Source organism: Echinops telfairi, unplaced genomic scaffold (genome assembly GCF_000313985.2).
Source record: "Echinops telfairi isolate 266 unplaced genomic scaffold, ASM31398v2 ScPeMD7_7468;HRSCAF=8506_0, whole genome shotgun sequence".
Taxonomy (NCBI): domain Eukaryota; kingdom Metazoa; phylum Chordata; class Mammalia; order Afrosoricida; family Tenrecidae; genus Echinops; species Echinops telfairi.
Genome location: NW_022111369.1, coordinates 67312321 through 67328533, shown reverse-complemented (window position 1 = coordinate 67328533; position 16213 = coordinate 67312321). Strand labels below are relative to the sequence as shown.

At 46.0% G+C, this 16213-nt stretch overlaps 1 protein-coding gene across 2 annotated transcripts in view; it reads left to right on the top strand.

Annotated features, from left to right (window-relative positions):
- The window catches only part of KDR (kinase insert domain receptor), a 52611-nt gene that overhangs the window by 9703 nt on the left and 26695 nt on the right, over positions 1–16213 (top strand). The window contains exons 4-15 of one of the 2 annotated variants that reach the window (XM_045284223.1): positions 1399–1526; positions 1950–2115; positions 2726–2865; positions 4353–4524; positions 5854–5968; positions 6065–6228; positions 8665–8821; positions 9737–9860; positions 10518–10626; positions 11813–12154; positions 13554–13700; positions 14379–14510. In XM_045284223.1, coding sequence (XP_045140158.1) covers positions 1399–1526; positions 1950–2115; positions 2726–2865; positions 4353–4524; positions 5854–5968; positions 6065–6228; positions 8665–8821; positions 9737–9860; positions 10518–10626; positions 11813–12154; positions 13554–13700; positions 14379–14510 — 1896 coding nt within the window. Of the gene's footprint in view, positions 1–1398; positions 1527–1946; positions 2116–2725; positions 2866–4352; positions 4525–5853; positions 5969–6064; positions 6229–8664; positions 8822–9736; positions 9861–10517; positions 10627–11812; positions 12155–13553; positions 13701–14378; positions 14511–16213 lie in introns of both variants that reach the window. The other variant, XM_004706288.2, reaches the window with a different exon arrangement.

Sequence of the window (16213 nt, the reverse complement as noted above, 5' to 3'; positions counted from 1 at the left end):
CTACCAGTCTCTGGGTATGCCATCCAATTCCACTTCCTGCCTAAGCCATGATATTCTAGGAGTTGAGCTGTCCAAGATCTTGGTCTTGAAGTTTCACCATGGGAAAAACAACATTGAACTATTCCCCTCTGGTTCCACCTTGTTTCTGTAGTCTTCTGACCCCTTTCCCTATAGCATTGGCTGGAGCCAGGAAGTGGTCGCCTGGCCCGTCAGATAATGGCTGTAGCATGTGGTGGGCTAGATTGGCTCCCTTTCTGTGCTTTCCAGCTGGGAAGGAAATCAAACTTCTGCTGTGCTGGGTATTAACTACCTTTGTCCCCTGGAGTTTAATTAACCCTTGCTCTGCGTTGACCGATGACGATGAAGCATTCTGAGAATGCTCTGTGGGCCCAGTGACATGAACTGCTATCTCTCTGATGTCTGCAGCTTGACTCCAGACCACATCGTCTTTATCTCTGGGCAGTAGAGCCTGCTCTAGCGGGCAAGCTAGTGTGGCACGCACGCGGGTTGAACGGTATTCAAACCGCTTTCATCGTCTCCTCAGCCTTTTGCATGAGGCTTTTAAGATTCTTAGCAAAGGAACTCATGACTACTGAGTCTTGAAACTAACTGGACTATATTAAACATGGTTTTACGTAGCCTCTTCTCCCCAGTTATCGCAAGCTTAGCATGTGGACATCAAAAATGGAAATTCATTTGTTTATTTTCAAGATCCTTTGGGATCCATGCCTTTTTTTTTTTGATAGCACTTACATTACATCCTTAAAGAGAGAGGGCATTAAAAATATATGTACTAGTAAAAATGAGTAGGTAAAATATAACTTCAAACTTTAAAATAAAGGTATTCCATTTTGGAAAAACAAATCATAATGATGAAGATGTTGAAATATGGAAGCTCTAAAATAAAATTCAACTTGGCGATTCTCTTGAAAGGAGTCAACCTCATTCTGGGAGACTTTATTTCAAATTTTTTATATAAACACATTCACAGATCCATACATCTATATTTATCTATCTCATCTATCTCTATCTATCTATCTATCTATCTATCTATCTATCTATCTATCTATCTATCTATCTATCTATCTATCTATATCATCTACCTACCTACCTACCTACCTACCTACCTACCTACCTACCTACCTACCATCTATCATCTCGCATCTATGTCTGCTTGTCTACTTTCCTATCTGTATCCCTCTTCCTATGCCTCTCTGGAGCATATTTCGTAGCATATTCTTGGGCCCAGATGTCTATCCGCGGACCAACCTGTGAGAGTGCCTTTGCCTGCTCAGAGGCATGATTCCCAACCATTCATCACTCGTGAGAGTTTATGAACCTGAAGGATGACCAAGCTTTGCTACGGCTACTAACTGATGATATTCAATGTTCTTCTAGATTACAGGTCTCCATTCATTGCTTCTGTTAACGACGAGCATGGGGTCATCGTCACGGAGAACAAAAACAAAACTGTGGTCGTTCCATGTCTTGGGTCCATCTCAAACCTGAACGTGTCACTTTGTGCTGTAAGTTCTATCTTCTTCAATCATCTCCTCTCCCCTTTGATCGAGTAGATTCCGACTCGACTCGTCATGACTCTGTAGGACAGAGTGAATCTCTGCAGAAGACTGCCACGGCTTTCTCCTGAGAAGCGGCTGGTGGGTTCGAACCACGGACCCCGAGTGCTTTCACCGCAGTGCAACCAGGACTCCTTTAATCATCGCTTCAGTGTTCATAATGTAAAACTAACATCAAGAAGGACAGCCTGATCGCATCATATCAACAGCGAGTTTTAGTTTCTTTTTTTTTTTTAGGAAGGGTCAAAATAGGCATTCTCCCAAGGAAAAGCGATTGCTATTCTTAGAAGTAAGATGTGTTAGTGATCAGCTAACATGGGACCCAGTTTAGAAAACATGTAACTGTATTTATTTCTTTTTACTACCTAGAAGTACCCGGAAAAGAGGTTTTTCCCCGATGGACACAGAATTTTCTGGGACAGCAAGAAAGGCTTCACTATCCCCAGTTCTATGATCAGCTTTGCTGGCATGGTTTTCTGTGAAGCCAAAATTAATGAGGAAACCTACCAGTCTATCATATACATAGTGGCGGTCTTAGGTAAGAGAACCAGTCTATTGCCGTTTCTATCAGACCATAAGGATCAGCTTCCTGTTTTAAGATCCTGGGGATTAAGGTATGGGGTGAATGACAAGGGCTCTTTAACTAACGGACGCAGTCATGATCTTTAGCCAGCACACTCATCACCCGGCATTGGGGAATTCATTCTATCTACTTGTCTCTTCCAAGGAAACTCACGTGCCGTTGAGTTTTTCCTTTGCTTGGCAAGTGCAGGGATGAAAGGGAATTCTGTAACATGGCCACATTTTTGTGGAAAAATAAAATCAATGTTTATTGCATTGCTTGGCAGGGATCTGAGAGGAAAAATCATCCCTCTTTTCTGTAACATTCAACTATTTACAAAAGCATTACCCATTGGCCCAGAGCTATTGGCCACTCTACCATTATTACCTTTCCATCCGCTGGACTGCAGCATCCTGGAGCCTTGGAGGCAGAGTTCCATAAATGTCTGTAGGGGGTTTTCTTGGGAGTTTCCAGGGAAAAATAATAAGGTGCATTTTAAAGTCACATAATTAAAATACAAACAAAAAGTGTCAAGTTAGAGATTTGTTTTCCCGTTCATGTTGTTTTTCTCCTTTGCTTGCTCCAGGGTCCAAGATTTATGATGTTGTTCTCAGTCCCCCGCATGGAGTTGAGCTGTCTGTTGGAGAGAAGCTTGCCCTCAATTGTACAGTCAGGACCGAACTGAACGTGGCGATTGAGTTCAAGTGGGAACATCCTCACTTGAAGGTAACACTAACAATTCAGAGCCAGCCCCCTCAATGCTTTGATAATAAACTCGCAGAGACATATGCTGAGGTGGGGGCTGCTCTGGCCAGATAAAAGATGCTGCTATTGTAAGCTGCTGTCAAGTCAGCCCCTGATTTATGGTGGTCCCGAACACAACAGATCAAAATGCTGCCCAATCCCACCCCATCCTCCTGATTGGTCACAGGACTGGGCCATTGGATGTTCATTGGTTGTTTTTTAGAAGTGGCTTGCCAGGCCGTTCTTCCTAGTGCCTCTTTAGTCTGAAAGCTCCCCCTGCCCAGCTGAAACCTGTTCAGTATCCTCACACTGTTTAAGCAGCTGCTGATAGATGGGTGGTGGCTCTGCATGAGGTCCATCGACTCAGAAGTGAACCTGGGTCTCCCACACGGATAATGGGAATTCTACCACTGAGCCACCAGTGCCCTCAGGTAACATGTGATTGTGTGCCATTGAGTCAATTCCACCTCTTAACAACCTATGCTGCTAGGTGCCATCTAGTCAGTTCCAACTCATAGAGACCCTGTGGACACCAGAAGAAAACACTACCCAGCCCTGCACCATCCTCACAGGTGTTCTTAAATCCCAGCCTACCTTTGCAGCCACTGTCTCCAGCCGTCTTGTTGAGGGTCTTTTCCATTGCTCCTCGCTTTTACCAAGAATTATGTCCTTTTCCGGGGACTGGTCTCTCCTGACCACACGTCCAAAGTCCATGAGGAATCTTGTCCTCCTTGCTCTGAGAAGCACTCTGGCTGTACTTCTTCCAAGACAGAATGGTTCGTTCTCTTGGCAGTCCATGGTACTTTCATGGTCCTTCACCAGCACTGTTAATTCAGAGGCCTGCCTTCTTCTTCGGTCTTCCTTACTCAGTGTTCAACTTTCATATGCATGGGAGGCAATTGAAAATGCCATGTCTTGGGTCAGGCACACCTTAGTCCTCAAAGTTACATCCTTGCTTTGCAACCCTTTAAAGAGGTCTTGTGCAGCAGATTTCCCTCATGCCCTGCATCATGTGATCCTTTGACTGCTGCTTCCAGAAGCATTTATGGTGGAGCCAAGCAAGATGCACAGAAGGACCTTCACACCTTAAGGGATTGAAGAACGTACAGCACTGTGGAGCCGGATAGGCTAGCCCAGAACTCTGTGCCCCTCTGCTACAGGGAGCCCAGCGCCATTGGCTTTCTCCGAGCACGTCTTTGTTTGCAGGTTATCCTCTTGTTCTCTCAAATCCTTGACCCTGTGGTAGAATTGGAACAGTGGCCGTCTTTCTTTGTGTCTGAGGTTCATATCTGCCTTATTCTCACTAGGTGAGGTGTTTCGAGAATCCCGAGTCCTCGGGTCCCATTAATTTTTCCTGACATCAAACATGTGGTGCTTTGGGTGTCAAGGAAGCTTACTGGGTAATGTGATGGGGGCCTGGCTTCGGAAGTGGATGACACTCCCTCTCTCTCTCCTCTTTCCTTCCCCAGCATAGGAAACATCTGAAACGGGACTCAAAACCTCAGTTTGAGAATCAGATGAAGAAATTTGTGAGCACCCTGACCCTAGACAGTGTCACCCGGAGTGATCAAGGCTGGTACAGCTGTGCAGCATCCAGCGGGCTGATGACCAAAAAGAACAGCACATTTGTCAGGGTCCACGGTAAGCTCAGACCTCCTTGGGGCTGGGGCTGGGCCCTGGAAAGTGAGATTATTTAAATTCTCTCAGACCCTATAGGGATTCCTGTGTGTTCATTTCACTGGGGCCTCTGAGTTCTTGTTAAGGAAGGCCACATGACCTACAGAGCAAGAGCCTAACTCTCAAGAGCCTCTGAGAGACTGGGTTCGAATCCCAGCTCTTAACTGTGAAGTGGCATTACATGCTCACCAGGTATTAGTTATCATTGTTTCTATTATTGTTATTACTCCAATATTTAAGGCAGCTTTTTAAAAAGTGTTGGATTGCAAAGCTAAGAGATCTGCTGGAATGAGCAGGGATTACCTGCTGAAGGGCTGGGAGAGAACATCTTCTCTTTCTTATTTACTCTCTTCCATGATCATAAATGTCGTGCTTTGAGTGAGAATGTAAATAGCCCCGATTTACGTGGCAAGGATCTTAGGTTTTATAGCATGAGGCAGCTTTGGAGGGTTTTGAGCAGAAAGAGACATGCTCTACGTCAGTGTCTCTAGGCATGCTCTGTTTGTGATAAGAATATCAATTTTAGGGAAGGAAGAGCAGAATTAGGGAAGCTAGCTAGAAGGGTAGAAGGGGCCCTAGCGGCATAGAGGTTGCACATTGGACTACTAACTTCAAGGTCAGCAACTTCAAATCCACCAACTGTTCTGCAGGAGAAAAACGAGGCTTTCTTGTCCTGTGAAGATGTAGGTAGAGTCTCAGAAACCCACAGGGATAGTTTGACTCTGCCCTGCAGAGTTGCTATGCGTTAGAATCGACTCAAATGTCAGCGAATGAGACATGAAGGGTGTGTGTGTAAACTAGGAGAGTCGTTGCAATATTCTAGGTGTGGGGTAGTGAATGACTTGGATAGAGGGCAGAGGTGGTGTAAAGTGATCTGATCTGGGTGTATTTTGAAGGTAGAGCTAACAGAATCTGCAGTGGACTCATTAGCTCTGGGTGTCAGAGAAAGACCAGAATCAAGGGGGAGTCTACTCAGAGAGAAAAAGCAAATGCAAAGATTGGATGGGTGGAAGAAGCTGGAATGTGACCTATAAGAAGGCAGTAGGGAGAGAAAGAAAATGACGGCAACAAATGTACAAATGTGCTTGACACAATGGATGGATAAGAATTGTACAAGCCCCCAATAAAATGTTTTTTTTAAAAAAGAAGGCAGTGGGAGGAATGCCTGAATTGCAATAACTCAGAACCCCCAAATATTTGCCATGTTAATTGAAATGAAAAGCTAAGCCCCAATCCATTGTTGCTATAAATCAGCATGTAGGAGAATCATTATTTTTTTTTTCTATTTTGCAGAAAAACCGTTTGTTGCTTTTCTCAGCGGCATGGAGTCTCTGGTAGAAGCCACAGTGGGAGAGCGAGTCCGGATCCCCGTGAAGTCTCTAGGTTACCCACCCCCTGAAATAACATGGTAACCACTGGGAATAGATTATGCAAACCATTGTTTCATACGAAGGCACGTTTTTAGATTGTGTAATCTTCTGGGATTTCTCCCCCCCACCCCCAGGTATAAAAATGGAAGGCTCCTTGAGTCCAATCACACAATCAAAGTGGGGCATGTGTTGACGATGATGGAAGTGAGTGAAAAAGATACGGGCAATTACACTGTCATTCTCACCAATCCCGTGTCAAAGGAGAAGCAGAGCCACATGGTATCTCTGGTTGTGAACGGTGAGTCCATTCCATTTCCCTCCTCTGCCCAGAATGTATTATGATGAGTATGCTTACGTCCTCCTACATAAGCCACCCTTCCATTGTCACCCACTGCTTCCTCCCCATCCTGGGCGGGTCACCTACGTATGGCAATGGTCTAGAGCGCTGCGGGAGTTGGGATGAGGGGCATGGATGGGTTTGCCTGGGATTCCTTTGAGTGAGCTCTGTGGTGGTCTGATAGAACATTCGAGCTGATGGTGTACTGAAGTAAGAGTGCCTGCAGGGGCACTTGTCAAGCCCAAGGGACACTGCCTCTGCTCTGGGTCACGGCATCGTGCACCTGGCATGCAGATGTGCGGGAGGAAGAAGCCCGGCTCTTCTGCAGTGAAACGCTACTCATTTAGCGTTGTAGTTGATATGTCACTGATCACAGCAGCTAGGCAAGTTCCCCTCAGAAGGCTTGTAAGGGTCAGCGATAGCTATCATTTTTGTATGTGTCCAAAGTTAGGCATCTGATTCTGAGTTTATAAAGGGAAGATCTTAAGCTTTATTTTCATTTAAGAACCGTTTAAAATCCCCCCTCCCCTGCCCCCAACTGAAAGACAACACTATGTGTCATTGGAGGACTAAAGCGTGGTCAAGTAAGCAGGGGAGGTGTTGGTTTATTGGAAGGCGGTTTCTTTTCCCTTGGCGGGGAGGGGGGATGGGCCGGGAGTGGTGACTCTGGACTCCCAGGGTTTAGCCAACTTACTTGACCAGAGCCCTTTTCCACCCCCTTTCCCCCAAAGATGTTGATTAATAATCTTGTTCCAAACACAGTTTTGAGACTTTTCTCTGCTGCCATTCTTTGTTCTTCCTACGGGGGCAGCATTATAAAACTACAGGATCCTCTCTTATGGATCCTCTCTTATGGGTGTTTAGATTGTGTAATCTTCTGGGATTTCTCCCGTTCCTCAGGATCCTCAGGATCCTCTCTTATGGGTGTTTTTCCCATGCTGCCTGAGTCCCTGTATGGCACAAATGGTTACCGTGCTTGGTTGCCAACCTAAGAGGTGGTGGTTGAGGTTACCCAGGAACTCCTGGACAGCCAAGTCCGAGATCTACCACCCTTCCCCTCTGGGGCACAGTTCTCTGACACATGAATCAACTAGAGTTAACTTATTAGTAACTGATTTCCTATGCTTCCTGCTACGACCCCCTCCTCCCCGCCCCCTGTGTATCCACTGAACTGGATTTGACTTTTTTTGTTGGTAAATTGGCTCCAAAGAATGTTTTATAGAGAAACTGGTTTTAGAAACTTTTCCTTCCCAGGAGGGCAGGAGTAGGGTATTGGGGAAGAGAGAGACACTGGAAAGGTAGTAGGTAGGATGCGAGGAAGGGCAGAAAGAAGAAAGGAAGGCATGAGAAATGGCCAATGAATAACCTATCTCATTAATTCGTGAAGCCACCAAACATTTGATTTGCTCTAGCATTTACCCTGGGGGCTTTCAAAAAAAATGCAGGGAACATTCCGTTAGCTTGAAATTCCATTCTGCCCCCCTCCCATGAACTTTAGGATGTTCCCTTGTGCGAAACAAACCTAAAACGCCAGTTTAACTTCTGACAGCAGAACCCGAGGCTCGAGATCAGAGTGATGAGGACGCGTGGTTACTCGGGGCCACTGGGCTGAACTCACGATGGCCCCAGATGCCCAGTTGAGCTGCTCCGTAGGGGTTTCTTGGTTAGCAGCTCTCTGGAAACAAATTGCCAGGACCTGCGGGGTGGGGTGGCTTCACGCTGCCACGCCGGAGTGCTAACTGTGTGCACCCCCAGGCCTCCTCAATAAGAAAACCATTTCAAATGAATGATGTTGGAGGCAAAAACGAGGAAGGAAAGACCGTCGGCCATGGCTAGGACTCGTTTCCTCATGCTCCGGGTTTCCTGCAGCCTGTACTGGTTTCCTTTTTGTTCAGAAGTGAGAGCGGCCGGCTTTGTTTCTGGTCTTCCCACCTGGGAAGTGGTGATCCTGGACAAGTCGTTGTACTTTTCGTGGTTTCGTTCTTCTCTCCCCTAAAATGAGGAGAGAATAATAGTGGTGGCGAGGATTTCATGAATCACTCGATATAAAGCATGGAGAACAGTGCTGGGCACCCTCGTAAGGTATCGGTTAGCTATCGCTCTGTCCTCACTAGAGACTTGCCCCAGTCTCAGAGGATTGGGAGATTGGAGGAATTATCCTTAGGACGGACACAGAAAAGGAAAATTCCTAGACTTGCACAAAGTCACTCAGCTTTGGGAGCTGTCACTAGAATATCCAGGTGCTGTTGTTCTTTTGAAAGAAGGTGGGGGCAACATTCTAGGCCAACTTAACAAGACAAAGCCTCTGGCTTCCGTTACTGGAAACCTCGACTTTTCCCTTTCTCCGAGCTCGGTTTCTCAAATGATCAACTCAAAAGCTGTTTTCCTCCTCTCCAGTCCCACCCCAGATTGGTGAGAAATCCTTAGTCTCTCCTATGGATTACTACCAGTACGGCACCCTGCAGATGCTGACGTGCACAGTCTACGCCGTTCCTCCCCCGCGCCACGTCCAGTGGTATTGGCAGTTGGAGGAAGAATGCACCTCCAACCACACGTGAGTAGGGCCCCGGGTTCAACGATGCTATGCCTTTACCCGCCCTGTCGCCCCACTCTGAGATGACTGCAGTCGACGCCAGAAGTTTCTCCTCGGAGAACCTTCTCTCTCCAGAGAACGTCTTCCCTTCCTTTCATCTTCCTCTGCATCTAAACTGACAGGACGTGCTTTTGCCTTTGGATAACCCACTTTTTGGATTCTGCTTCATAGATCTTCTTAGATTTGCGCCGATGTGTCCCTTGCCACGTGTGTGCTTTTTGCTTAGTTTGTGAATTGCCACATCTTTGGATTGTCTCTTTATACCAGTCAATGGGTAACCAGCCACCAACCCCCTCCCTACCTTCCAGAAGGCCCATCTCTCCGAGGAAGCGCTGATGGGTGTGAGAGAGCAGGAGACTGAGCCCAGCCCTCAGAGTCGCAGGCCCCGCTTATCAGGTCAAGCCAAGTCCAGACATCCTTAGCAAAGCAAAACAAAAGAAAACCTAGCCACCCCAACCCACCCACCCACCACCACCCTAAGCATCCACTTCCTGTTGTTGTTTTTGAAATGGCAGCCCCCGGTTTCTTCCTCAGCTGTTTGATCATTTCCTACACAAAGGCCACAATCCCAGAGGCCTCACTTTAAGAAAGTCGTGGCACCTTAGTTTCCTCACCTTCCTTTGAGCTAAATTAACTTGAATTGTCTTGTCAGTCCAACTTATGAATGGAGATTTCTTCCCAGAATAGCTGCCTCCCCGTTCATCCTGAATGGACGGGCTCAGAAAGTTGTCCCACATTGCCGAGGTATGAACTCTTATAACATGGTCGCCCAATTCTAGGGACATCATAACCAAAGTTTGATTTGATTTGATTTTTTTAATGACTAACCTGAATTAAAGGAAAATCAGAACACGTTTTGTGATCTCTTTCTTCCAGTCAAGCTGCTGTAATGACAAAGCCATATGCTTGTAAAGAATGGAGAAACGTGGAGGACTTCCAGGGGGGAAATAAAATCGAAGTCACCAAAAACCAGTTTGCTCTAATTGACGGAAAAAACAAAGTGAGTCTGAATTCCTCACTCTGAAACCCACACCTTTCTCTCTCACTGAATGAAAGGCTGACACAATAACAAGCAAGGTGGCGTAGAGATCAACAAGCAAACTGATACTCAGAAAACCAGGATAAGAATTGTAGCATATTAAGCCAGATGGTAGACATCAAGTTTAGGAAGTAGAGTTGACTTATGTTTTTTAAATTTCTATTATGATGAATACATAATTAATGAAATATTGGTCATTTCAACATCACTCGTTCAATTCAGTGACATCAAAGGAGTCCATCATGGTGTTTAGTCATCGCTACCATTGACTTCTCAGTAGCTTGCTGGAAAAAAAGGACATGTATGCCACTGAATGCACACGTCTTGTTGTGAGGTGATTCTGATTTTATGTACATGAACATGAAAAAAGAGGTGTGTATGCCTGGTGTTGTGTTGAACCACGTGGTTTTCCAAAGCCCTTGTGTGCATGTGCGAGCCACACCAGCACAATTACAATTGCATCACTATAATGAGGTGGAGTTGGAGGATGGCTAGAGGAGGCAGGTGATAACAGTGGTGGAAACTGCTGACGTTCAGTTTGAATGTGTGTGCACAAACACAGCCTCTATTGTTTATGGCCTGGGCCTGTTCTTTTTTCCTCCCTTCCTCCCCCTTCAGACTGTAAGCACCCTTGTTATCCAAGCGGCCAACGTGTCAGCTTTGTACAAATGCGAAGCCAGCAACAAAGCCGGGCTGGGAGAGAGGGTCATCTCCTTCCACGTGACCAGTAAGTGCTCCTCGCTGGGTGGTTGGCACTTTCTCAGAGCCTTGTAGCCCTCACCATTAGAGTGAGTGTGGTGTTTAGGTGGAGGATGCTTTGGTGTGTGGTGTTTCACTCCCCCGGTTGCTCCTGGGCTTGTGGATATATCAGTTTCACCAGAGAGAGACGGTTCCGCACCGTCAGGCTCTGTCTTTCTATCTTCCTTACCTGAGTTGGTAGGCGTGCTGGTCACATTGGACTGCTGATGGCCGGTCGGCCGTTGGATAACACCAGTGGTCCCTCGGGAGTAAGATGAGGCATTCGACGTCCTACTCCCATTTCCGAAACCCGCAGAGGCAGTTCCTCTGCCCTGTCAGGTTGCTCCGAGTCGGAATCAACTGGATGGCAGTGCGTCAGTGGGCTTTCAGCGGTTGTGCCTCACGGTTGAGGATCACCTCTTGGGCTCCCCTGTGACAGCTGGGAATACTGAGTAGGTGGTGTGGTGGGCTGCTAACCTCAGAGTCAGGAGTTGGAGACCAGCAGCTGCTCTGCTGGAGAAAGAGGAGGCTTTCTGTTCTCAGAAAGAGCAACAGCCCCAGAAGCCCACAGGCACAGTTCTACTCTGTCCTGTAGGGTCACTGTGAGTCAGAATGGACTCCAGGGCCGTGCGTTTGGTTGATTGATTGATTTACTTCAGTTGATCAGAGTCTAGCCCTGTGCTCACCTGCAGAAAGGCTTCAGTAAGCGCTGGTGGGCTTGCTGCTGAAAAATGGCAGCGGGTGGGATTTCGAGGGGCACTTGTGATGACAAGAGAACAGTGCCTTTTCAGTGCTTTGATTTTGCCTTGGCACCTGCGTTGTGCGGAGTTTTTTCTTTGGGTTGAATGAACAGCACAGTTTAGTCCAGGCTACTTAGTAAGTGTAATGAGCGTAGCTCCAATGCCGGATGTGCTGACTTAGAGCTGCTTCCTGACATCTCATGGTGCCGAGACTCTGCTTTGGATATGTTTTTAAATCTAAAAAAATCATTGCTTGAGTGCCCGAAGTGGAGATTTGTTAAATGTCTGGGAAATTCAGGGCAAATGACACATTTGGAGACCCAAATTGTCTGCTTTGATTCTCTCCTGCATGACCTCATCTATGATTGCCCGCCCTTCCTTTCTCTTGGGCCACAAGCAAAGGACAGTTTTCTAACTATGCGTTTTCCATTTCAGGGGGTCCCGAAATTACTTTGCAACCTGGTGCCCAACCAACCGAGCAGGAGAGCGTGTCTTTGTGGTGCTCTGCAGATAGAACGACGTTTGAGAACCTCACATGGTACAGGCTTGGCCTGCAGGCCCTGCCCGTCCAAGTGGGAGCGTTGCCCACGTCGGTTTGCAAGAACTTGGATGCTCTTTGGAAAATGAATGCCACCATATTCTCTAACAGCACAAGTGACATTTTGATCTTGGAGCTCCAGAATGTATCCTTGAAGGATCAAGGGGACTACATCTGCTTTGCACAGGACAGAAAGACCAAGAAAAGACATTGTGTGGTCAAACAGCTCATGGTCCTAGGTAGGAAGTCAATTCTGAGTCACCATCTTGAGGCAACTGGAATGCCTTCACTGTAGTGCTTTCTGGCCTTTAGGAGCACACAGGGTAAACTGTCACATACTCTTGTTCACTGAGACTTGGAAGCAGGATGAAGTGATGTGTTACAGAGAGAAAATGAGGTGGCTCTAGTCTATATCCAAGTTTTATAGGAATAGCACCTTCCTCGTGGGCCTTGATACCTTTAGAGACTAGCATAGGGCTTGCTGGCTTTAAGACTTTAGATGCCACAAGGGATTTTTTTAGGGGGTGATGGTGAAGTTATCCCCAAAGCCCTCAAATCACTATTTATTTGTGACCGTGGTGGATGGTCTGGTTTCAAACTAAAGGAGGAAGAACTGAGAAAGCGAGGAAGGACACGTCTGGCTTTGCTCTGCCAGGAAAGATGTACCCCCATTTAGCTGGTTTTCTTCTTTAAGGACCCCCCAGCTGGTTCCTGAACATTGTTCTAAGGAATAGACTAAAGGCTAGCACATTCACGTCAGCCCCCGTGTGTGCACTGTCAAGGGCTCCTTACTTGGCAAATACTGGAACGGGACTCTCTCTGCACGATTCCTTTTGATGTGCAATTGCTTTGGGCAAGGTGTTTCCATAGCACATTGCCGATTTCCAGGAAAGGAGCGAATCTCAAGTTTGGCTGTACATTTGAAGGGATATTCAGGGGACTTTGTTTTCTTTAAATCCTTGACTTTCCTTCGGGTATCGCTGTTTGGCTGGTTTACTTGCATCTTAGTGGAAACAGCATTGGACTAATCTTTTAAGCTTACCACATTCTCAATTTGTTCCTGTTTATTTCTTTATAGAGACTTGCACATCTTGACTTGTTCCCTTGAACTGTAGCTATTTCTTCTAGGAAACAAGATTACTGCTCTTGTGCTAGTCATAAGTATTAGTAATAGTAATGGTATTACTAACAGTAATAGTACAAATGGGTAGCAGAAATAACATGAATTTTGTAGAAAGCAGGGTACAAGCGAATATAAAGTGATCCTTGTTTGAAATTTTGCACTTTCCAGGAGAAACGTGGTGTAGTGTGTAGGGTGTCACTGGCCAGAATTTTCATGGGGGGAGTTCCCTGGGGAAGCCATGCCTTTTCTGAGAAAGGTGGCCTGGCACCTTTATTTTAGCCTGTGGTCACCAGCTGGAATCATGGTCAAATGAGTGTCGGTTATGTCTATCTGTTCTGAGTTGCTTGGTTTTATTTAACTTAAAGTCAGTGACCCACAGTTATTAACATGTGTATTCTCAGCTTCGTAAATAATCAGCAGTTTGCTGATGTAATTGACTAAACAGTTGTCATTTCCTGTAATCATGTTCTAACTGGTTTTATCTAACTCTCTGTTTTTCGTTTTGCTGGACACAGAACGGATAGCACCTATGATCCCGGGAAACTTGGAGAATCAGACGACAAGTATTGGGGAAACCATTGAAGTTTCATGCACAGCGTCTGGGAATCCTCCGCCGCAGATTACCTGGTTTAAAGATAACGAAACGCTTGTAGAAGACTCAGGTGAATAGCACCCAGCACTCTCTTTGGTTGCGGGATGTCCCAGAGATATCTGAAACCTGGGTTATTCTTGATTTGTTTTCATTTGGGAGGGAAAAAAAGCAAAGAAATTAATGTACATGATCTGGATCATTTCATAGAAATGGACTTAGATTATTAGACCATCAAAAACCAAATTCACTGCTGTTGAGTTGATTGTGACTCATAGTGACCTTCAAGGACAGAGTAGAACTGCTCTTGCGAGTTTCCAAGGCTAACTCTTTACGGGAGTAGAAAGCCTCATCTTTCTCCCATGGAGCAGCTGGTGGCTTCGAACTGTAGACCTTGTGGTTAGCAGCCCAACTTATAACTCTACACCCCCAGGGCTGTAGAGAGTATGAGAAACTTGATTGAATTCCGAAAGACAGCTGCAGGAGACCCCAGGCTTTCCTATTCCCAGGATGCATGTGTTTATAATGAACTGGTTTTCCCCCTGAGGATCGCTAAGTTGATTTCCAAAAATTATTCTTAGAAGTAGGCTAGAGATCCTACATGGAAACCAGGGAAATTCAGTTGTTTCTGTAGGATGCTTCGAAGTTAGAGACTCATCCAAGATAAAGGGCAACATTTGCATTCAGTCATTCTTTTTGTGCAAACACTCCATCATCGTGCATAAGAATAAGCAGCTTCCTCCTCTCGCAGGCATCGTACTGAAGGATGGGAACCAGAACCTGACCATCCGCAGGGTCCGGAAGGAGGACGAAGGGCTGTATACCTGCCAGGCCTGCAACCCCCTTGGTTGTGCAAAAGCAGAGGCCTTTTTCATCATAGAAGGTCAGTGTGGCTTCATGGACACAACAGGCGGCGTTTCATTTGTTAAACAACATTTTCTTGTCCTCTAAGTCTACTTTTACCCCCAAACTAGGTTCCCCTCTAATGACTTGTGTACAACTCGCTCTGTGCCATTAGTCCCACCTTTGCTCTGTGCCCACAGTCTCACGCTGTCTGTCCGTTCTGTCTGTTCTATTTGGTGTAGCACCCCATCCCCCTTCCACTCACTCACGACCATTGAGTCGTTCCAACTCATCATCACCCTATGCTGTGGGACCAGGGTGGAACTGCCGCTGTGGGTTTCTGAGACTGTAACTCGTTAGGGGTGTGGGAAGCCTCGTCTTTCTTCCCAGGAGTAGCTGGAGGTTTTGAACTCCTGATCTTGTGGTTAGCAGCCCAATGTGTAACCCTCTCCCCCACTCGGTTTCCTCCCCTTCAGTAGACCTGAAAAACGCACTTGCATCTTAGATATGCCCATGTACTTTGGGTGGGAAGATTATGTGGTACGTCTATCTTCTTTGTACATCTTCTTCTTAACACATGCGCTATTTTAACCAGCTAGCATAATGAATATTCATTGAATTGTGCTCGGATGGCATTTCTGGCCCTACAGTTCTTATTGAAGCAGTATTCTTAGCTAAGCTAGCCGAATAATCTTTCCCTGAGCCTTGCTCATCTGAATGGCTCTCTTCTCACAGAATTGATGCCTTCTTATTTATTTGAAAACAACAACAAACACTTCAGAATTGCTGACAGACCATGGAAGACACTGCTACCCAGAGAGACTCAGCAGCTTGTAGTTTCCATTGGTCTAAAGATAATTAATATTCGTTGCGAACGATAAATCATTGCTTCTCCAAAATGGGGGTAAAAATAGGTTCTCTTCTCAATGTAAAAGAAAACATGCATGGGTCTGCAGCAGAGATAGGAAGTCTGCCAGTGTTCCAGACAGGTTAAGCAGTATAATCCCTGTGTCTTTATTGGTTAATTCTACTACCGCACCAGGGGAACCTGGGCTGTCTGCGCACACAGGTCGCCATGAATCAGAATTGACTCGCTAGCTGCTAGCAACAGGTCTACTCAGGTAGACAGCGGTATCTTTGCACTTTTCTCTCTAGGTATACAAGGATATTTATAAAGGGAGGAATTTTTTTTTTTTTTTGAGCATCCGCCAAAGGAATAAGTCCACTTCCAGGCATACTTGGCACTTGTCTCTCAACTGTTGACAGCTCTTATTTTGCTAACTAATTAATTATTTGTCTTTCTTCTGCCTTCTTGAGGCTGTCAAGGGCCACTCTCACAGCTTGTAATGGGGGTGTGGTCCTCCAGCATGCTCCTCTTCCCATGGGGAGATGCTAGGTGATAATTGCTTCCTTATCACCTCTTTGTTAATCACTCTTTGCTAAAAGCCTCCTCCAGAATTCAATTTCTCCCACTCAGAGCTGTCCTCTCCAACCCTGGATGTCAATAGCTTTGCTTACTGACCTTGAGCTTCTTTTCTTCATTTTCATTGGTAACTATTTTGCTGACCAAATGTGATAACCTCTGAGCTAACACTTTCTTTCTCTGCCTGACTTAGGCTCCTGCCACCCAACCCATGTGTAATGGGGTTGCCAATGTTGGATTTTGTTCAATAGTTGATCATATCAGTAACTTAACTGTGTGTCTTCACTCAAGTAGCTCAGCCTCTCTGAGCTTCAGTGTCT